This window comes from Nyctibius grandis, chromosome 24, assembly GCF_013368605.1.
Source record: "Nyctibius grandis isolate bNycGra1 chromosome 24, bNycGra1.pri, whole genome shotgun sequence".
Lineage (NCBI taxonomy): Eukaryota > Metazoa > Chordata > Aves > Nyctibiiformes > Nyctibiidae > Nyctibius > Nyctibius grandis.
This window is the reverse complement of record NC_090681.1, coordinates 7,643,200-7,666,855: the sequence shown is the minus strand read 5'-3', so window position 1 is coordinate 7,666,855 and position 23,656 is coordinate 7,643,200. Positions and strand designations below refer to the sequence as shown.

The 23,656-nt window shown below is 42.0% G+C and overlaps 1 protein-coding gene across 1 annotated transcript; it reads left to right on the top strand.

Annotated features, from left to right (window-relative positions):
• The first annotated feature begins 704 nt into the window (after positions 1 to 704).
• Positions 705 to 23,656, top strand: ZMPSTE24 (zinc metallopeptidase STE24). The gene is made up of 10 exons (XM_068417862.1): positions 705 to 858; positions 2,482 to 2,628; positions 6,503 to 6,589; positions 7,253 to 7,369; positions 11,434 to 11,586; positions 16,105 to 16,246; positions 18,618 to 18,775; positions 19,427 to 19,531; positions 21,403 to 21,546; positions 21,860 to 23,656. Exons 1-10 carry the CDS (start codon positions 742 to 744, stop codon positions 22,082 to 22,084), a joined length of 1,395 nt encoding a protein of 464 aa, XP_068273963.1. The 5' UTR covers positions 705 to 741; the 3' UTR covers positions 22,085 to 23,656.

Here is a 23,656-nt window from a genome sequence, read left to right as displayed (position 1 = left end):
TGTTTTACTTAAGCCTGAACAATACCAAACTCTCCAGTAAAATTCCACTACCTCACCACATTGCAGTGAATTAATATACATACTAACAAAGTTAATACACTTTCATAGTACAAAGACTGAATGATATAATAGTCAGGGAAGGGAATTTCCATAACACCAGTCCCTACAACTTTGCACCTGACGGTCAGGACAGGCTCCAGTGCAGTGTAAGGCATCCAGCACGCACACACCGGCGGGTGCCCTCCCGGCCTGCCGCCGACGCCATGCAGTAACACCAGCAGCTCCCAGTACCACCAGCAGCCCCCAGCAGCTCTCCTCCACCTCCTCAAAGCGCCCGCCGGAGCAGCGGGGCCACCAGGGCTACCCCGGGGACTCGCCTTGCCAGAACCCCCCCTCACACCGGCGTGGGAGAGCAGACTGGGCCCAGTCCCGCGGGCTTCTGACCGGGACGTCAGCCGGAGCGGCCCCTCCCGCTGCGCCCCGGGGAGAGGAGCCCGCCCCGCACCCCCCGGCCGCCCCGCCCTGCTCTCTCCGCGGCGGGGCGCCGTGCGCCGGCGCTGCCCGGGGCGGCGGAGGCGCCTCGAGCCGGCAGGGACCAGCTGGCACAGCGTCCCGGCACCGCTCCGCAGCCGGGGCTGCCGCCCCTCCGCCCGCCCCACCTCCGCGCCCCGCCCCTCCCGCGGCTCCTCCGGGCGCCAGGCGGCGCCGCGGCGGCCGGAAGCGCGGGAGCGGCGCGGGGCTATGGCGCTGCCCGGCGAGCTGTGGGCAGAGCTGCCGGCCGAGCAGCGCATCTTCTGCTCCGTGCTGCTCTTCTCCTGGGCCGTCTACCTCTGGGAGGCCTTCCTGGCGCACCGGCAGGTCAGCGGCGGCTCCGGCGGGGATAGGCGCCACCGGGCCGCCGGCTGTGGCGGGCCCGGCCCGGCCTCACGTGGGGGGCGGCGGGCCGGGCGCGAGAGCGGCGCAGCCCCGCAGCGGGGCCGGGGCCGAGCGGCGCGGGGGCCGGCTCAGTCTGTCGCCTGCCTGGGGAGCGCTCGGCCCTGCCCCGGCCGAAGCAGCGGGGCTGGGCCGCGGTGCCAGCCCTGTTCGCCCGCGGGGCGGACGTAGTTTGCCGCCGTGAGGGCGGTCTGAGGCGGGGAGAGGACTTGCCGTGCCCGTGCGTGCGCGGCGGGGGGGGGGTTGGGAGCCGCACGGCGCAGCTCCCGGCAGGATCCTGCCCCACTCGTCTGCTCACCCTTGCTCCGGCTCTGGAGCGCGGCTGATCTTCAGTGGAGCAGCTGCACCCCCTCAGATGGACCGAGGCCCCCGCTGGTTTTAGCGGGGTGGGGCGGGGGGTACTCACCGTCGTATCGGTAAGTTCACGGAAGGATCTGCAAAGTGCAGGTGCGGTGGGGTAACCAGCAGCTCGATCCTCCTCCCGCAGGACAGGTGAGAGAGCAGGAAGAGCAAAAATGAGAAAACTCATGGGTCGAAGACAGTTAAATAAGTGAAGGAAAGAGGGGAAGAAACCCCCCAAGTGCTGCAAAGGCAGTCGCTCCCCACCTCCCGCAAGCAGGCCGATGCCTGGCTGGTCTCCAAGTAACAGACACCTTGGAAGTCAAACCCTCCCCCCCCTTCCTTCTTCCTCTACCTCAGTTTTTATTGCTGAATATAACATTACACAGCATGGAATATCCCCTTGGTCAGTCAGGTCAGCTGTCCTGGCTGTGTCACCTTCCAGCCTCTTGCCCACCCCCAGCCTGCTCACTGGGGAGGAGAGAGAGGCCTTGGCACTGTTTAGCGGTAGCCAGAACACAGGCGTGTCACTGCTTTGGCCACCGTGCAGACTGTGATGAAAAAATTACCTCCACCCCAGCCAGGCGAAAATGCAGCCGGGAGGGCAGGAAGCAACTGTGTGCTTTTGTGAGACATTAGATCAGCTAAACTGCAGCCCAGTACTCTGGTCAGAGGAGGAATCTGTTTTGAAGTGACAAAGGGTAGGAGTTTTTCCTTTGAGAAGGGATAAATATACTGAAACAAGTTAAAGCAGTAGATGGAATAAGGACCTGTAGCCTTTAAAAGTTTTAAAGTGATGAGTTCTCTACTGAAAATGAAATAGCTCCTCATTTATGCAGCTACGTCATAGATATGTTTTCTGGTGAAGTTGCATGGTTTGCATGGGAGGATCTGGTGTTTAATTTCAAACTCTGCTTAGTTGTTACTATGGTGCAGTAAGTCATATCCTGTGGAAAAATGAGTGTGTGTGATCTTTATATAGTAACTGTATTGGGAATAAATTAATAAGTAGGCAACACAGTTTCTGGTTATAATAATTATGCTTCAGTTTTGTATTTGGAACTTGATAGGAAACAGGAATTTAGGATTATTTTTTTTTTTAAACTTTTTGTGGTGGCCCGTGGGATCATGTAATGTGTTACTTTGAAATGTTATTTATGTTTAAAATAATGGATGTAGACTTTAAGTTTCTTTTTCAATTTTTTTCAGAGACGGGTGTACAGAACAACAACACATGTACCACAGGAATTAGGACAGATCATGGACTCGGAAACATTTGAAAAATCTCGTCTCTATCAGCTGGACAAAAGTACTTTCAGCTTTTGGTCAGGCCTCTATTCAGAGGTTGAGGGCACTGTAAGTACCTGAGCTGCTCTAGCGTTCATATATGATACTTTTCATGTACTTGAACTGTGAAATACTTTGATTCTTAGTGATCCTGTGCAGCTGCACTGTTGGCATTCTGGCGTCTTACACGAAACACTGAAATTTGGAAGGCCTAGGATTTGTGGCTGTATTTGTCGTATTAAATAAAGGAATTATTCAGACAGCACATAATTTCTCTATGCAGTGCTGAGTCATACTGCACAACTACGATGTGTATTATATTATTATGTTTTAGTGGCACAGTTGACCTATTGCGGTTTCCACTGCCAAATAATTAAGCAGCATTAGAATTATTTTAAATTGTTACAAATACAGATCTTTTTCTGTGTTTGGAAGGATGCAACTACTTTCATTTTTAGATAAAATTTAAGTAGAAGGTAGAAAGAAAAGCCTGTGAGAACAGGAAGAGTACCAATGGATACTTCTGAAGCGTAAGAACAATTACACTGGGCAAGTAATGTTTGCGTATATGAAAAAACAGAGCCATTGAATTAGAACAAAGTATGTACATGTGTGATACACAAACAGTGTTAAGAGAAACCTCTGACTTATGCTGAAATGCACTGCTTATCACTAGCATAACTGAGTGAGAAAGGAATCCTGAAATGCCTGGCATTGCAGAATATAATTAGGGTATGATCTACTACATTATGAACTTAAGGAAGGAAAAAGGTCAATTATAAAAGATAATGAAAATAGTATTGTAAAATAGTGTAAGTCACGTAACTGTAGAACTGTGATGCGAAATCAGTACTTAGGAATTGCGACCCCTCTTAACTTTCACATTTCCTGATCTCTTTTGTGCAGCCTAACCTGTACATTGTTTCATTTTGTATGAACTTGTAAAAATGTTGTTATGCCCATGTCAGTATAGCTGTTATATTCTTATTGGGCTTTTTGGTACACTGAGTAGAACTCAAGACAATTTTTGTGTGCATTTGAAAAGCTTCTATATTTTTGACCAACTTTAAAGGCAGTATTTCATTTGAAAAATGAAGCTATCCTCCCAACAGCGGATAAGTGGACAGGGTGAGATGGTACCACCTAGCAAGGCAAAAGTCAGAAGTTCAGAAGCTTTATCTTGATTTCAAGACCTTTACAGAATCACAGAATCACAGAATGTTAGGGATTGGAAGGGACCTCGAAAGATCACCTAGTCCAATCCCCCGCTAGAGCAGGATTACCTAGATCATGTCACACAGGAACGCGTCCAGGCGTTTAGCCAAAACAGTTTCCCTTGTTGTTTTTAAGGAAAATACACGAGTGGAATGAGCCTTTTTTTGCCACTGAATTTAGTGCCATGCTAAACAAAGAGCCTTATCAGCAGTCTGTGCTTATCTTTACCCAGGCCGCCTATTGTTACGGTCCCCCACAACATTCTGTCCGCTAAATTGGAGAGATATGTGTTTGACAGATGGACTGGTAGATAAATAAAGAACTGTCTGGATGGCTGCGTCCAAAGAGTTATAGCCAATGGCTCAATGTCCAAGTGGAAACCAGTGGTGTCCCTCGAGGGTACATACTTGGATGAATACTATTTAACATCTTCATCAACAGCACAGACAGTGGGACTGAGTGCACCCTCAGCAAGTTTGCAGATACACCAAGCTCAGTGGTGCAGTTGATATGCAGGAGGGAACGGATGCCATCCAGGGCAAGCCTGGCAGGCTTAAGGAGTGGGCATGTGCAAACCTCATGAAGTTCAGCAAGGCCAAGTGCAAGGTCCTGCACCTTGGTTGGGGCAATCCCCAGCATCAGTACAGACTGGGGGATGAATGAATCATAGAATCATTTTGGTTGGAAAGGACCTTTAAGATCATCGAGTCCAACCATTAACCCAGCACTGCCAAGGCCACCACTAACCCATGTCCCTCAGCACCACATCTACACAGCTTTTAAATCCCTCCAGGGATGGGGACTCCACCACTACCCTGGGCAGCCTGTTCCAGTGCTTTACAACCCTTTTGGTGAATAAATTGTCCCTGATCTCCAATCTAAACCTCCCCTGGCACAACTTGAGGCCGTTGCCTCTTGTCCTATCACTTGTTACCTGGGAAAAGAGACCGACCCCCACCTCGCTACACCCTCCTTTCAGGCAGTTGTAGAGAGCGATAAGGTCTCCCCTCAGCCTCCTTTTCTCCAGACTAAACACCCCCAGGTCCCTCAGCTGCTCCTCATCACACTTGTGCTCCAGACCCTTCACCAGCTTTGTTGCCCGTCTCTGGACTCGCTCCAGCACCTCGATGTCTTTCTTAGGAAAGTAGGAAAAATTTCTTCACCAAAAGGGTTGTCAAGCACTGAAACAGGCTGCCCAGGGAATTGGTTGAATCATTGTTGCTGGAGGTATTTAAAAGATGTGTAGGTGTGGTGCTTAGGGACATGGTTTACTGGTGAACTTGATAGTGTTAGGTCAGCAGTTGAACTCGATCTTAGGGGTCTTTTCCAACTTAAATGATTCTATCATTCTCTTCTACAACCAAGCTGATACCCCTGATGTGTAGAGTACATGCAGCTTCTTCTCTACATGTATGTGACGACAAGTTGTTGCTTCTTTCTGTGATATTGAGCTGCGTCTTCCTGTTTCTCAGAATCTGTGCTGGGATTATCAGGTTCCATCAGATTTAAAGTGAGGTGGCCTGTACTCTCTGGGTTTGCATCTTCCTTAGAGCATAAACTACATCCTTCATTGGCTTTGGGAACTGCCTGGACTTGAAAGAGGCTGTCGTGACCAAAGTTGATTAAATTAATGATAGTTTTGCAACATTTTGCTTTTAGTAGGTAGAAGTATGATTCATTAACCTAGCAAGTTAATTGAAGGGGAGATGCTGTGTTAGAATTACTAGTGTGCTTTGATTTATTTAAGCCATTAATTATGTGGGTTTATTTTAACTAATAAGCAGTATCAACATCATGGTAATGGCTGTCTTTGTTCAGGAATTGGTACTTCTGGGATTTCCAGCTCTGAAACTTGCAGGCAGCCTGCAAAAGCAGAAACAAGCTTGCTTTGGTCCTTTACATCTCCTGCTGACGCTCAAAATGAACCCTAATAGTTAGGTTTATAACCTACCTATAAATAAAAACCTGGTACTCTCCATACTGGAAAGCTGCCTACTTGCAAACTGATTTTTATATTTATAGTGATGCATCACTTGCTAAGAAAGTAAATGTGAAGCATTTGGAAGTCAAGCTGTTAAACAAACACTACCAGCCCCTGCCTTGAACTACAGTGAGCACTTGCTTCAGTAGCTCTGTCCCAAGCATTTCTTTGATGATGGTGTGTCCCGAGTAGTCCGCTCCATGTTCCTTGGCAACGTGTGTGGCAGGAGGCATTGCGAGGCAGGCACGAGGAGGAGAGCAGGAAGCTTTCTTAAAATGGTTGAAGGAGCACTAATACTGAAAGTGAAACAACAGCCTTATTCTGAATGCTTTTCTCTGGGTAGGGAACGCAGGCGAGACTGTCCCAGTGCAGTCAAGTTGCTGAATCTTGCATACCCTCCCCCAGAGATGGAGGGCAAATAAGTGTTAAGGTCTTCTGAAAAATAACCTTATGTCTGAGCCAATATAGCAGCAAAGTCTATAATAAATAGGCTTGGAAATATGCTAGTTTTTCCCAGGGGGGGAAAAAAACTTGGCCTGATCTCTCCTTCTGTAAAGTAAAAATGAACCATTGCCAAATATTCCAGGCTTTCTTTATGCACTGCTAAGATCAGAGGGGGAACAAAAAGCCTAATTATAAAACTTTTCTAATTCACCCTTATAAGGTCCTTATCATGCTGAAATTTTAGTAGAATAAGATGACAGTCTGTTTCATATTGCCTCTGTGGTATGTGGTTTTGTTTTCAAGATGATTCTCCTCTGTGGAGGAATTCCTTTTCTCTGGAATCTGTCTGGTCAGATCTCTGGTCGTGCTGGGTTTGGACCAGAATATGAGGTAAGCAGTCTAAATTTTAGTAAAAACGTTTGGTTCATGAACTCTGCTGTTATAATAATTTTTATTTTTAAGCTTGCATTTACTTAAAGTGGGATTTAGCTACAAGTACAATATAGTAAAAATAACAGATATTTTCTGGAGAACCTAATGATAGGGTGAGTCCGAGAACTGATAACAGTATGTGACTTTTAAATTAGCTTACTAGTTAAAATAGCCTTGTATGTTAAAAACATACAAGTCTCAAAGCTACTTGAGTCAAACAAGGTGGTGGGTTGGGTTTTGGGGGGCTTTTTGTTTGGGTCTTGTCTTTTTACTGATCCTCAATGTGATCTTCCTGCACAGTAAAAGGGTAAGAAATTTGAGGCTGCTGCTTATGTTGTCTTTGTGCTGTGGATGAGACACCTATCCAAATTCTTGTCCCAAATCCTGAGTTTTTATTTAAATCTGTTTCATCAGTATATTTTTTTTTTCTTTAACATAGTAAGCTATTCCAGTGATTAGTAATCTAATCATCACAAACATGTTATTTCTGTGAATTTATCTAGCTTCATCTTCTAACCAGTTTCAGTTAAACCACTGACATAAAATCCATTTTTAACACCCAGAATATTAATGTTAGTACAGGTCAGTAAATATCAATTTGGGGGTTTTTTTTTTTTTTAGATTGTTCAGTCATTGGTATTTCTGCTGCTTGCAACACTCTTCAGTGCAGTGACCGGTCTCCCATGGAGTTTATATAACACATTTGTCATAGAAGAGAAACATGGCTTCAACCAACAGGTATGGTAGGTGAGCACCTAATGTCTTCAGTAGGTTTGGTTGGTTAGATGGTATGTCCATACCTGTGCCAAAGATCATTAGTTTTAGGAACGTTTCTACTCGTGCTGCATAAAAATAAGAGCAATGACAGTTTGTGTCTGTTGCAGAAGTACCTGTACTGCACCAGAATGTCTCGGCGTGAGCCCATGCCTCTGAGCAAAGAGAAGTGTGTATTCTAGCAGTGGAACAAAGAACATTTCATACCTCAGCTGTTCATTTTTGGAGGGTGTATTCATTGCCCTTCATATGCCCTTCCTGAGAAGTCTGGATCACTGCTTGACAGGGGAAATTCTGATTCACAGACACTGAACAGATGAAACAAACCCAAGACATGACTTTCCTCCTCATTTTGTTTCACTTATTGATTTCTTGTATCAGTCTTTACTAAATTAGAGAATTCAGCTCTTTGTGCTTCTGTTAGGTACTCACTTAATATCGGCCCTGGCTTTCTTAATTTCTCTCACCAACTTAGTTTAACCTGTTTCAGTATCAGTTTCTCATGAGATCAGATTTTCCTTTTGGAGAGGAACCTCAATCTGGGACACATTAGTCATTTCATGCCAGAGCATAAGACTTGTTTTCTGCTTTTGGATGCAGCTAGTGTTGTCTGCAGTACTTTCTGTTCCAAGTTTACTAGGAAGTTTTTTTTTTTTAACAGTAGCATGAAATTTGGATGGGTAGCAGATGTGGGATAAAGCTGTTTGGTTCACTTTAATAAGGGTAGAGATACTTTGGTACTTGCCAGTTTCATCTTCCACTTTCTGTGGAGGCAGGAGAACTGAGTGTCATGGTTTGACCTGGCAGGCAGCTAAATACCATGCAGCTGCTTGCTAAATCATCTTTAAAACAGAAGTGTGTAGTTCCTGTCACATCCTGTATTATTTTGGTTCATGTCAATTATTTACTGGCATACTATTTTCTTTCCAGGGAAGCCCAACTATGAAAATCCTCACTGCACAGTTTTGCCTTGACATCGGTGTGTATTCCCAGAAACTGCAAGGCTTGTTTGGTTCCCCCTGGCCCCCGATGTTTGGGTACTGTGCCAATGGTGGCTCCTGCTCCAGTCTTTGGGAAGCAAATCTGAAGATTGTTCTAGTTACTCATAAGCCTTGAGCTTGTGACCAACTCAGAACTCTTTTTATATTCTGTTTAGCTCTCTAGTCTTATTAAAAAAAGCTTGTGCTTCTAAAAACATGTGTAACTTCTAACAATCACTTTTTTCTCTCACAAGCAAGTAAATACCAGTTGTCAGAACGGTGGTGCACATGGCCATTCATATCCTAGGTGATTCTGAGCCACAGTCCTGGAGATGCCTTTCCCTTCTGCAGACTTTACAGTGAGCGTACTGGCAGGCTAACATCCAGCTCCTATCAAGGGAGGAAGGGATGTTCCCGTGTTTCCAGAGCATGAGTCAAGCAATATTTTTTTTTGGCGAAATACGTATTTGATGTATTTTGTTTGTTCTCTGGCTATCACTTCTGTTCTGTCGTCCTCAAAAATTGTAAGGGCTGGCAAAGTCCTAATTCTTGCAATGTGCTTATGCCCTAGCCCAGCCTAGACATCCTTTTGACATTCAGAATCCTTAAATACGCATCAAAAGCCATCTTTCACTGTTGTCTCTCATGTCAATCCTGAGTAGTCGCATCAGGCCTGCACCTTGATTTTCTGTCCTACCTTAATGAGGAGTAATTCCATCTTGGTGCCAGATCTGCAAGCCCTATATGTCCAGGACACAAAAGTCCAAAGACTGTCAGTACTGGGACTTGTAAAGAACTAGAATTAGAGCAAACTGGCAGACTAGGTGATGGATGGAGAACTTGATCAAGCCCTACCTCTGTGCAGAAGCAGCAGAGGGTCAAATACTGAACTTAGCCGCTTGGGCTTCTTTAAAACTGTCTTGAGAGCTTGCAGAATCCATGTGATTTCTTTGTGTGCTTTAGGGAGAGCAAGGAGGATTCTGGATATATCCTCTGAACGTTTTCTCCTAGGAGCTGTGCTTTCTGGGTGCTTCACTGTTGTCAATGCAAGCACTGTGCCTAATGAAATGAGAAAAGGAAGACTTGGCACTGACACCCGTGGGTGTTATTAAGTGCTTGATTGAGCTACCTGCATGATGTCTTTTGTAAGGGTTTTTTTCACCACAGTGGTCCTCATGCCAAGAACTGAAGGCTGAGTCGAACTCCAATCTAATTTGAGGTACCAAATGTCTTACAAACACAATCTAATCTCCATCTTTCATTTTAGACTGATGGGCTAGGTCCTTTAGTGAATGAGCCAAATTCACACGCAGTACCAGCCCAGACCCTGGAATTTCTAGCAATGATTCTCAAATGATCTTCAGAGAGACTCTTTCTTCCACGGGAGTGGCTTGCTGAAAATGAGGATTTCTCTCGAAGTCACATCTGCCTTAGAAAGCAGGAAAGAGGCTGGGCAAAGGTGAAAGACACCATGCAATTTTATAGCTCTAGACTGTGGAGCTGGAAGTAAAGAAAGTTAAAATGAAAACTTGAGCTAAATGGATTGTAGTTGACGCGTTTCAGAAACGGCGCTGGCAGCACATTTCTGTTAAGAGTTCTAGGTTATATTAAGTACTGTTTCTTCAGCTGTTTACTAAGCTAAAAAATGAAAAAGCTATATCACAGGCCTTTTTCTGGCTGAGCTGAGGAAGTAATAAAGGAGGAACACACTGTTGTGTATTTTGTTTTCTCTCCCTGGCTTGTACCAGTTTAAGAGTCTTGAAACAATTTTTCCTTTGTCCAGGGTGACCAGCAGAATTTCTTTCTTGCTTCTCCATACCGTTTTCAGGAAAAGGAGCACTTCTTAGTGTGAATGAGAGCCACAAGTCTTGCTCTTCTAGTTACAGAACTGTTTTGCTGGAAGAAGGTAGCCCACACTACCTGGGAATATTAAAGGCAGGCAAGGAACAGTGTCTTCTGGAGTGCTCCATTTGTGTGGGCATGTGTCCATACAATTGTGTCACTGCTGATACTAATGGTCGCTTAGCAAGAACGCATCACCAGAGTGCTCACTGTGTGATCAGAGTGAATATATCTACATAAAGAAGAGTCTAAAATTGTGGGTTTATGTCTGATTTGTGTTTCCAATAGTCATGGAAGTCTGAAGTGTCTATCCAAATTCTTGCCCCAAATCCTTAGTTTTTATTTAAATCTGTTTCACCAGTACTTTTTTTCTTTCCAGGTGAGTTCCAAATCTTTCTTTAACATAGTAAGGGCTTTTTAATACAACTTTGTTGGGAAGGATCTTTACATAATAAGCCCCTCACTTCTATGCCTTACAGATAGCTGTAAGTACTCGAGTAACAGTTCCTGAAAGAGCTAGTTGGGTGTCTAATCATGTTGCAGAGTCACTAGATCAGATTCATTCAGGTGGAGGTCTTGGAAATTTCTGTTGCTTCTGTTAAAGTTATGCTAATTTTAAAACCTGAGGCAGCCACACGAGTAGTAACTGCATGTCAGTGGAAGCTTGGAATAAAATGCCCAATATATATATCTAAAAATCTTTAATAGGTCTTTTATATATTTCCAGTTAAGACAGCTTAGTGGTAACTGAAAGTTAAGATGAATGGAGGCAACTGTTCAAAGACAAAATATTTTACAGTAGCTATATTTCTTTATAAGTTTCCTATTCTCTAAAAATCCCATAATGTCTAGTATAGATTGGTAAAGTAATTAAGGGACAGATAAGCTTAGATTTTTCTTTCCTCCTTTAATGAATATATATGTGCAACACAAAATAAGGATTTAGGTCAGATCTTACTAAGGAAGAGTGCATCTGTATGGGCTTGGAGTCCACGTGGATGTAAAGAGCCACAGCTACCAGGAGAGGAGGTGAAAAGGTTCTTCCAGCTTTTCTTAAGTGACTCCGATTTCTTTATCACACTGGTATTGCTGTTTTACAATTTGTTTCACTTTGTTTCTGTACATCCACTGAAGGGCTCAGTTCATTAACCACTGTGGCACATCAATATTTACATGGAAATTATCACTGGTATCCTTTCCTTACAGACGCTGGGATTTTTTTTTAAGGATGCTATCAAGAAGTTTGTCGTGACTCAGTGTATTCTGTTGCCAGTGACATCCCTTCTGCTTTACATTATTAAAATAGGGGGAGACTACTTCTTCATCTATGCCTGGCTCTTCACATTAGTTGTTTCCTTGGTGAGTATGAGAATGTGTTTGGGTTTCTTCCAAATGCTAGCTTACTTGCCTGGTTCAGTGTGCCGAGGTTTAAAAACATAACTGAAAGGAAATGGAGAAAAATCTGTATCTCCTGGGAATTTTAGTGTGTCTACAAACTTTAACAGTGTGTCTTGCTCTCAGCGTACTTTTTCAGGAATAATAGCTCATGTTAATTGTTCACATTAATGTGGTATCTTATATTTTATCTATTTAATACTGGAGTGTCTTCATCAATTGAAAAATTAACATTCAAAAAGCTTTAGAATAGATACTGAAAACACAGCACGATATGGTGATAGATTTTCCTTTTTCCTAAATAGAGAAAGGGCACAAGGACAACTGCTGGCAGTTTGGCAAGACAAGGCAGAATGTGCTTTGGTCAGTAATGTTTCCGTTGGGCTTTTCTTGCAGGATATCAAACACCAATTCTCAATTGCTTTGTATGGAAACGATTAGCAATTTTCCATTTCTGGTTCTGCTTATATAGCTGCTTTTATACACTGAATTGGTAAACTGACATTTTTAAGGCTTATATTAAAAGGATCTTTTTGTATACATCATAAGGATTTGATGTTTTCTATTACTATAAGCTCCGAGGTCTGTATTATTTTTTTCTATTCGACATAGTGTTCTACTGTGGTTTTGCTCAATATACTAGCCATTGCTCACCCAAGGAAGAAATTACATAAATACTGTTGTATATATTCATTCATTTTTAAATTAAAAGAGCACCTTAATAAGTAAAAGAATTATTACATTACAGTAATGCAATAAAGCCTGCCACGTTAGCCTAACAATAAATTCGAGTCAATCAATCCCTAATTCATGTGTAAAATTCAGACTTTATGATTGAACTGGAGTGCATCATCAAGAAAATCGTTAGGAATACCTGGGTAGGAAATCATGGTTGTTTTCTTTCTTAATCTTATCTTTCATGACTTAAGTTGTGCTTTTTTTTTTTTGTTCTTCTCCCCACTGCTTCTAGATTCACCTCACTTTTTATAGCTTTCTTGGACTTTTAATTTGCAGATTCCTTTTTAAAGCACAGGCATTGGCTGGCCACATTTGTACAAAAATGTGATCATAATGCTACCTGGGAGACCATTGCAATTAACACAGGAAAATCTGATTTCCCACTTATATACCCAGCAGCTGCATTGACTTTCTCAGACACAGCAACATAGAAGGAATTGTGGCTGTTTAAATCATGACTGCAAAGTCTTTTCCTAATCCTATTTTTATGGAATACAGATCTCATTATCTGAATTGTATTTGTTGCTTACTTATATTTTTGATTTGTTGGTGCCTAACATGTAACTGAAGTAAAACCGGTGTGGATTAGTGGGTTTCTGTACGGCCACTAATTCTGACATAGCGCAGTTACCAGCAGTGTATTTCTGAGGAACTCATTGACAATGGTGTAGTAGCAGAAGTGTCCCACTTAGTCTAGCTTACTCCTTTGAGTTCTTTCAAGCTTTTCTTTGTTTGTTGGCTTAATTATACAGTGTTTCCTGTTGTTTTGTGCTGGCTCCTGCTTTCTGTAGTGGAGATGTCCTTATGTTCTGACATTTTCCCTTTTTTGTCTCTGAATGTATTCTGAAAAATAAGTGTTATGTGACTTTTGTCTTTGGATCCACTTTCTAGATACTATTATTTTGCTGTAATAAGTAGATTTTATCTTCACTCCCAGAAATGTTCACAAATTCTTTTGCAAGGTCTTCTGCTTTTTCTGTTGATTTGTTTGCTGTCACAGCCATCCCTCTTTTCTTCCGTCCCGTGTGTTTCGGAAACAAACAATATTCTGGCACCTTCCACATTACTCTAAAAAGACCAAACAGCCACTGGAATGGATTGAAAAGGTACTAATCACCTTCTCTAGAAAACTTGGTAAGGCATGGTCCGGCCTTTTGCCTCTGAAAAGCCAGGCAAGCACAGTGCTTGTATACAGTGACACGTGGCTTAGATGGAAGTGTAGATTGTTTCCAGGAACAGAAGTATGACACAGCACAGACACATTTTGTTTGATTTTAAACTTTTTGGAACCTATGCTTAATTCCAAGTAGATGGATTCTACCCTGTACTCACTCCTCCCTTATCTTGTCTTCTTGTCTTTTCATCTTCCTTCACTACTAGACAGGGGTTGGCCTATCTTTTATACAACAAAAGCTAGAAAATAAAATGCGTAGTGTCAGAGCTACAGACTTCTGTACCGAAAGATTATGTAGTAAGACAGAGTAGCTCACTCTTTTTCATTTTTTTTTCTTCCCCCTCTCTCTTTCTTCGTTTTTTTTTCCTGAGCATAAGTGCATGCCCAGACAATTGGTACTTTTCAGGTGTCTTGCAATGTCACTGCAGCTTTACAGGGTACCCATGGTTTGAGGCCTTAATGTGTGGGTTTGAACAGTCTTTAACATGCAAAATAACCTTTAGAGGTGTTAGATTTACCCTTCAGACTTCGGTTTAGGGAAAAAAATCCAGTTGTAATCACATTCCATAACTCTGTAATCATAGTTAGAGTTGTATCCTTCTATCAGTCTGTTATGCCTGCTGATATCAAGGGATTACACAAAGATCGGAGACAAAAACTTAAAATTAGTCCACATGTACTACATGGTCTGAGACACTTGGCTGTGTTACCAGAAAATAGTAACCAAGAAAACTCTCTAAACCAAATGATAGTTTAGAAAGCCGATATTGGTTTATTGCAGCGCTGGGTGCATGGGGGATCTCTCCTCCTGGCATGCACACCCAGGGACAAAAGCACACTCGTTATATACATTATAGAAAAATGAATATTCATACAATTCCAAGAAAAGCCCACCTATTCCAAGAAACTTATGCATATGCTAATACATTATGTAATTGTCTTTGTGCATGCGTACTAAATTGCGGAAGGGGTCTTGGGTGGTCTCTGGGTGTCTCTAGTGGTCATAACCCCCCCATAGCGATGCTGTCTGCTGTACAACCCCGCTTCTGCGCAAGCGTGGTCGAGGCCTTTCTGTTGACACATGCAGGCGGTTCCAAGGAGAAGATCCTGTTCTGGTTCCTACAGGATTTATCTCTACTCCTGGCGCCAGAGCTGTGAATCAGCTCCGTTAAGACACTACAAAGATGTTCTTCACAGTCTTGTTTATCTCTGGCCCTTCTTTGTAATTAGCGAGGAATTTAACAGAGACCTTGGATTCTCTCAGACTAAGTGCAAGCAAGAGTGAGTGATGACTATTAACTGTTATCAGTCCCAAGAAGCAGACCCTGTCTTCAAAACATGCCGTTAGCTTCAGAACATACCATTATTATAGCTGAAAGGAAAATTGCTGAAAGAATAGTTGATTCTGTCTAAAGGTTACACAGAGTAGGCCTTTTTGGGCCTACTTTGAGGCTTGCTTTTACTAAACCATCTGGTATCAGCTGGACTGAAACAGACAGCTGATTTCTGCTCTGTAAAATACCCTCCTACACTTGCTGCAAAATATCTGCAGAGGTTTAAACCATTGTCATTAACAGTTACAGTAATAAAAATAACATTTATTTTCTAGTGGTGTTTCATATTGATGTCCTCACTTGCTATGACTTTGGAAAAGTCAGCTTCCTAGTTTTAGATTTCATTGGACTTTTTCAAGAGTGAAGATACTTTCAAAAGTCAGGGTACTTGTTCTCAGTGGGGAAGAAAACTGTCAAGATAACTTTGAAGTTAATGTTGATGTCCATTTGCCTCTCATGTCCTGTTCCTTTTTTTTGCTAACCAGAATTTAAACTTTTCTCCAATCCTTTTCTTTAAAATAACTAAATAAAAGTCACTTTGTGAAGGTCCAGAGTGTGAGGGGAGTTCAGCTTTCCGTCCCATCACAGTGTTGTTCCAGTCCTGGCTTTCTCATCTGGGCTGCATCTGCTGCCAGTTTGAAGAGATGCAGGTGCATTGTAGTGATTTTTGGGACACTGCTGTTAATCGCTGTGGACCAGAGGCATCAGGCAGTTCCTTACCACTGCATACAACTGGGAGAAGGGGAAGACAATAGGGGACATGAAATTTCTTGCCTGTTTTAGATGGTGGCTTTGCAAGGTAGCAGGAATTTCAAGAAGCAGGACTATCTCCTGGTTCAGTCGGCTCTGCTGCTCATTATGAAACACTTTAGAGCTTTCCAGGATCTGTGAAGGGGTGGAAGTGGCAGCCGGTCACTGATAAGACCACTGCTCACAGCTGTCATAGTGGCTTTGCCTTCTGCTGTTTGATGAACCTTCAGAGCAAAACCACTGTTTCTGCTAATTCTGCTGAGGACTGTAGATTGTAGATTAACCTGCCCCCACTCCATCTTGCTGGTGAATTGCTGACTGTCAAGAGACTAAGTAGTTTTCTTCCTAGATGGGATGACTCACAGTGAGCCTTGCTATAGCAAGTGTTTTTTCTGAAATTGTGCCCTCTTTTTGCACTTGTGCTCCACCTTTACTACTAAACACACATTTGTATGCCTTGTTTTTAATATCTGTATGTGTTTGCAGGTGCTTGTTACAATCTATGCAGACTATATTGCACCTTTGTTTGATAAATTCATTCCGCTTCCTGAAGGAGAGCTCAAGCAACAAATTGAAACAATGGCAAAGAGCATTGACTTCCCATTGACTAAGGTGTATGTTGTGGAAGGTGAGATTTTTTTTTTTTTTTATAAAAAGACTTTGTAATTTTGAATTTGTGGATTTTTAGCTTTGATTGTGGATGCTGTAGTAGGGAGTAGGGCAGTTGCTTATATTTCTTAGCTATTGTAATACTTGTCGATGTCTGTACCATTTTCTTTTTTTTCCCTTGGGGTCAGAAAACTGAAGCTGAATTTACAGCCTTAACTCAGCATCTCGTTGGAAGCTTTGTCTTGGCTCTGTGGAATGGAAAGACAGAAATGCAAGGAGCAATCAAGATTCCAATTTTAGAACTTGAAACCAGAAAGAAAAGTTTTTTTAAATCTTTTCTAGTCTCAGTTTAGCATTAATTGTCTCAAAGTCCTTGGTGAAACAGTTGAAAAAGTTACGAAAGTTAAAAACACCTATTCCTTCTTAGAGTGTTCACATGGACAGTTTCTTACGGTATGGCTGGATGGACTCATACCTTCTACTTGAGACTGTAATTTTTTCACTTTCTAGTAATGAATTTCTCATCCTCTTTTCTTAGGTCATGGAATAGAATATGGAGCATGCCAGCTGCCATGTCACTTCCTCTCCACTTCGTGTTCCTGGTGCACTTTATTGTTTGACATGTCCACTGTCACATGTCCCTTTTGAACTTGATTTCAGGGACTTTCCCAAATTTTTTTCTTTTGGTTTTGTGCCTCACCTTTGAGGATCCAGAGGTGTTTTTATTGCCTTGGTGAAAGCAGTATGAGATGGCATAAAGAGCTGAAATGGTAGAATTTGCTGTACGAAAGGGGTGATGAAGGCTTTATCTAGCCTGTGGCTTTCAAAACTTTGGGCTGGCCAAATCCAGCCAGTGCTCTGCCTCAGTGCAGCCAGGAACTACTACTGTTGATATACTTGGGGCTCAAGAAACTCCTCTCTTTCCTAGCGAAGTTGAAGCTTTTCAAGCTTGAGAGTCAGTTCAGAGGCTTACCAAGTAGGTAAGTTTTTCCCATACGCGTTGCTGACTGTATCCTGGCTTTTAACCACGGTGAAAGTCCTATGTGCCAATTGTTGGTCCTCTGGCACCTGTGTAGTGTACTACTGTATTGGCTTCTTCAGCATGTCTGTCTGCATTTAGTGGCAGTGATCTGCAGTGGAGGGAGGCTGCCAAACCCCCATTCTCTTTCCTGGCATCCTTAAGAGTGTTGAGCCAGCACCATTCCCTTCGGACCTGGGGAACTGGATGTATGAGCATCTTCTTGCCACTGTGTTTCTGCAGTCTGTCTGGGCTCTTCCCACTCCAGAATCGACTTCTTAGTAACACGTACAACTAAGTCCTTTAATTTCAGGGTTCATTCTGTAACAGGCAGTTTACAATCTACCAACACTTAGGGGAGGATGAAGGTTTTTACGATACACAGGTGAAAGAGAACATTGCTACCCTGTGGCTGTTCAGATTTCTTCACTGAGAAGGGACTGGACACTGAGACTTCACACTCTGACCAGCCTCTTCCTCTGTTATCTATCTTGGTTTGGTGCTGAAGGTTACCATGACCATACTGTGGGTTGGCTTGCAATGGAACAGTGGATATTTTGTGCCCTAAGGAGTTTATGCAACTCATACATTTATAGTGAAAGTTGAAGGCAAACGCCTTCCAACTTGAAGTATCTTATCTTTAGCTGCAAAAAACAGAGCAATCCACCTCTTCTCTCATAAAGACCTCTTTCAGTCCTGATGTTGCAACAGCTCCTGTCCGTAGGCAAAAATAGACAAGTTTTAACAGCTGCGTTGATCTAGACAGCTTTTTAGTCAACTGAAACAGTGTTCCATGGAAAGAGATGACTTTCTTGGCCCCAAGTATATTGATAGTAGAAACAGTCCATGATTCACCTGATCTAGACAAAAGCAGATGTAACAAATTGCCTATTTCAAACAAAATAACTCTGAGGAACTGCCTGATATCTGTAGTTCATCTCTTCATCTTCTCCTTATCTGTTTCTAACATCTTCATCCTCATCTGTTTCGAATCATCTTTTTTGGCACATTGAAAGAATTCTAAACGTATTTGTCACAGGTTGCTTGCCAGAAGGGCAGCACGTTTATGCAGAATGCTCTTTCCGCTCTTAACCTGAAATTGCAATAGATCTTCACATGAATGCTTTTATGTTTTTAGCAATTTTAGTGATTACACATTACAGATGAAAAAAATTATTTCTCTATTGGAGTCATTTCATAGATCATTTTAAAATATGCTTCAGCCTGCAAACTCATTTGCTTGAGTTGGTCTGCCATTCATTTGGGGACTTTGAGAATTCCTATGGAAGAATCTGTTCTATGTAATACTGCATAGTCTTCAGTGCATGGGATTATTCAGATCGTGGTCTTCAATGTAAATTTTCCCCCTCAGGTTCTAAGCGTTCTTCTCATAGCAATGCTTATTTCTATGGATTCTTCAAGAATAAGCGGATAGTACTCTTCGATACCCTCCTGGAAGATTATTCTGCATTGAACAAAGAGCCAGCAGAAGAAGATGGTGAGGATGAAGAGACAAAATCTAAAACCAAAGTGAGTTAATCTTTGTTTTTCATCATGTTATTTACATTAACTTCGTGAGATATTCCCTTGTGTTTTCTGAATGTATTTTAAAGGTCCTGAGTGAGGTGCTAAAACCCAAAACCTAATGATTTCAACGTCAAAGTATCCCTGAGCTGCTAACTGGAATTTTTGGGGCTATGTGAGTAGTGCAGACGGCACCAAACAGACAGCAGAAATCCACAGGGACTTCAGCAAAATGTTGGTTCCTTGCATGTAAAAAATAGGCCTGCCTTGTAACTGTTTGAATAAGGGACCTGTCAGGATTTTAGGCTTGAGTTCCTTCTCTTGGGACTGCCACACCGAAGCTTCCCTTTGAAGGAGGTGCTTTTGACTATCAGTGTGTCATTTGTGTGGCTTTTACTACACATGTCTGCATACATGGAAATAAGAGGACACCACCTCATGGTAGACATCTTGTTGAACTTAAAAGTTTATTTTTTTGTAGGTATCTTCTTGGAAAAGGCTCAGTAAGAGATTGTATGTGTGTATCTGCTGGTAGAAGGAAAGAGCCTGATCTAGGGACACTTAAGTGACCTAGGTAAAAACAAACTAATAAATAAGAAATTTATTCAGTTGTGTTCAGTCATACCTGATACTACTTCTGCTTTGTTGTTCCCTCAGAATAAAAAACAAGGATGTAAAAATGAAGAAGTTCTGGCTGTACTTGGTCATGAATTGGGTCACTGGAAACTAGGTCACACTGTCAAAAATATTATCATCAGCCAGGTAAGTTATGATAAACTGGTGGTTTCCCTAGAGCATTCTGTAATTATTGCTGTTTCCAAATGCCTGCTCCCAGACTTGTAAGTGTACATTCACACAATATACTTATGCTCTGTGACAGAAAGTTGTTTGTTTTTTTTTCTTTGCTGTATCTACAGTGAACATGCACTAGCCTTTCTGTCCCCTTCTTGCTCTATCTGGTTGGTAGAAAGCACCTAAGAAAGCATGTCTGCTGCCATTTTAATTCATCTCAGCAGCCTTCTGAAGTTGGGACACATTTTTCTTGCTCTGTAACACATCTTCCTTGTCTGTTTGAATCTCGGGGCCTTCTCTGAACGTCTGTTTCCATCCCTGTGCTAGGGGTAGGATTGGAGGTTTCCTGTCTCCCAGCCTGCATTTTTTTCAGTGTTCTGTCATTATCTCTGAGAAAGCCATGTATCTGAGAGTTTCTGAGGGAGGGCATTCTTACTTATTTATGTTGTATTCTCATACCTTGTACGTTTATTATTGGTAAATAACTTTATTGTGCCATTCTTGGTGCATGCCCGGACGGGGGTGAGCATTGAAGCAATCTCTAGAGATTGCCCGACCTCACCTTTGAAGAAAACGAGCTTGATGGTCTGTTTAGTCATGCGTATGCCTCTGGGCATTGCTCGATACAAGGGAATTTCTCCCCCAAACCTCCTGCTTCAAATACTTTTATTTGCAAAGCACAGCTATGTGCCTTCTGTTAAATTACTATCAGCAGTCTACTATATGCTTTGGTGTAGATCTGTCTTGTTCCAAGTATCACTCACTCTTCTCTTCTCCAAGTTCCCAGCCTTTTTTTTGTTGTTGTTGTTTCTATTACCTGCCCTCCTATGTACTTTCTGTAACTCCATCATGTTGGTACCGAAAAAGTCGGAAAATAAACTCTCCAAGACTTACTTTTAAGTTTTAGAAAGCAGGTGTTCTTTATTGCAGTGCCAGGAGCACGGGGGATATTTCCTCCAATCGTGCTCAACCTCCGTTTCAGTAAGCACTCCTTATATTGTCATATAATCATACATATATATCAGATTTCCCAGAAATCTTATACATATTTAAATAATTTCTTGGAACTATTTACGTAAGTTAACACCCACTGGTGCATGCGTAGTCTTAAACCCTGGTGGTCTTTGAGGGTCGTCAGGCCCCTCTGGTGGTCATCACTCCCGTGTCCTTTTGGTGAACTTCAGGGATGCATGTGTGCTGTTCAGTGTATCACGCTCGGTTGCTTCACTTGTCAGTTCATTTTTCTTCTTAACCTGTTTAAGCTGGTGTGGTTCCTTAACCATGCTACGGTTTTCCTCCCTATCCATTGTCTAACAACCTGTTTGTGTAATTTGGCCGTGCTTCAGCAATTACAGAAGCTTCTATTCTATAAATGATTTTCTAGGGTCCCACTGTTTGAGGTATCAATGTCTTTCTTGAGATGTGTCGACAATTCCAGGAGAGCTGTTCTGTTCTTTTCCTAAGGCTGTTCACAAGCTTTTCAGGCTGTAAACATCACCATCAAGCTCCTGTTTAAGAAAATATCTATCTTTCCATTTCCACACTGGCTTTTTCTTATCCATGCAACTGAACACTTCTTGCTTTCCGCTTTAAGGCAGTTTCATTCCAACTTCTGACATCAGTGTTGATCCCTACCAGCTACCAACTGTTACGATGCTTTTGCCACTCTGCTAACTCATGTACATTTACAGAAAGCAGGTAAAGGCCAGCTGTTTGTTCCTCTTTGTATATTACTTCTAAAGTAATCTTTTTTTTTTTTCAGTGGCATTTCTATGCAAATCTGTAATATGAATAGGCCATGTTTTAGACTTATAATCAAGAATGTCGTTTCCTTTCTCTAGATTAATTCCTTCCTCTGCTTCTTCTTGTTTGCTGTGTTAATTGGTCGAAAAGAACTCTTTGCTGCGTTTGGTTTCTATGACACCCAACCTACCCTGATAGGCTTGATGATTATTTTCCAGTTCATTTTTTCACCTTACAATGAGGTAAATTATTTTCAAGACATACATGCTGAAGTATCATGCTATTTAAATAATGATTTTAATTTGACTGAGGGGGAAAATTTGAAGTTTCTATGGGCGCTATCTGGTATCTTGTTTTAATAAGTAGGCTTAGTGCTCCATGTTGGGTAAGACTCCCAGTTTCAGGTGTGGCCTGGGTAAACCTTAGTGAGATCATTTTACAGCCACAGTGATGTGTGGCATGTGGGAAGGAAGATACAGTAGTATTTACTGGTACTGTAAGGAACTTGCAGATAGCTGAATTCTAAAATAATTTTTAATATATTTCTCTCCACAGGTTCTCTCATTTTGTTTGACTGTATTAAGCCGACGATTTGAGTTTCAAGCAGATGCATTTGCCAAGGAACTTGGGAAGGCTAAAGACCTATATTCTGCTTTGATCAAGCTAAACAAAGATAATTTAGGATTCCCTGTTTCTGACTGGATCTTTTCAATGTGGCATTACTCCCATCCACCCCTTTTAGAAAGACTTCAGGCCTTGAAAGATGCAAAGCAAGAGTGACAGGAATCATTGTTGGTTCAGAGACAGTGCTTCCATCTCAGAAGCAAAGTTCAGAGCTGCTTTTTAATTTCTTTTTAAAAATGGATAATGCCAATTCAGTGCAATGTTAACAGCACCACAGATCTGAGAATCCTCAAACAGGTATTAAATTATAAATTACTTTTTATAACACAAACAAAACTGTGGAACTTAATTTAGGAAAAAGTACTGGGTGAAGACCTTCCCCACACACACACTGGCTTTTATCTCCATATCATGGTATAGACTTGTAAAGGGAGGAAAACAAAAGTATAGACTTCAAAGCACCTATTTCTTCAGTTTGTGTATGCCTTGAACATTGCTTTTGATCCTTTTCCCATTCGCAGCATTCTGTGAGCCTTCCCAGTCTCAGCCCTCTTCACAGTGAAGAGGGTTTGAGTGACTTGATTTCTTGTATAATAATACTTGTACTCGCCAGTCACTGTTTTGTGTTTTAAAAAGCTGAATGCAAGTACAGGCTTTTCTCCTGGATTCATGTCTGTCGTAATTGAAAATGCTACTTAATAAAACTTCCTTTCTCTGAAGTGTGGGAAGAAGGATGAATTACAGCTGAGGAAATGTACCATGGCTTCCTTGAAAATGAGCACCAGTTGGTATTTAGTAGCATTATAATGGGATTAGGCTCCTCCTCTTCTCCACTGTGCTGCTGCGTGTGTGGGAGGATGTTACAGAGAATCAGAACAGGACCTACATGTTAGAGAAAGTTGCTAATTCCCCGTTCTCCTCCCTTTTGCCTGTGAGTGGAATGGTTAACAGCTTTTTCACACCTCAGTTCCTCCATTTCTGTTTTCCTTTGCCTAAATTTTTTGTGTATACGGATGTGTACAGTTGCTCAGACAGTGTATCAGAGCTGAACTTGCGTTCTGAGGGAGTTTGTCCTCCACTCCATGGAGGGTTTTCCATTCATATGAATCCAGCTGAAATAGCAGTGCTGGAATACTTAGAAAATATTGCTTGTCGTTATTCTGATATAAATAGCCCAAGACACAGTTTGTTCATACAGGATAGTGAAGGACAAAGTGAATAATTGCGGAAATTCTTTGATTGCATTGATTAACTCAGATGTTTCTCAGTAAAGGTGGAATTAAATTTACTTTTGTTGAAATAAAGATAAAAGTTAAATGTAAGTTTACATTTGCCATACAAATGTTTTGGACCAGACTGAATGCACATACTTCATATAAAAATCAGATTTTATATCTGCAGTAAATTAAAAAGTTCTGCTCAGCTCTGTACAAAGAGAGAATTTGAAGCAAATTCTCATTGTTTCAGATGTCAGAGTATTCTCAGAGACTTTACTGTTAGCTTAAATTTGCTTTTTTGATCATAGGGAAAAACACCTTATAAGATGATGGGCATGATGATGTCTGAGGTGCAACAAGATAAAAGATGTTGCTGAAGGCCCTTTGTGTGCCTTATTGTAATTGTGTTTATACCCTAGTGAATATGAAGCTGAAGTATAGATATGGACTTAGGAGACAGTTTTACAAATATGGGGAGCCTGTATTTGTCATGCTAACTGCATTTAATAAA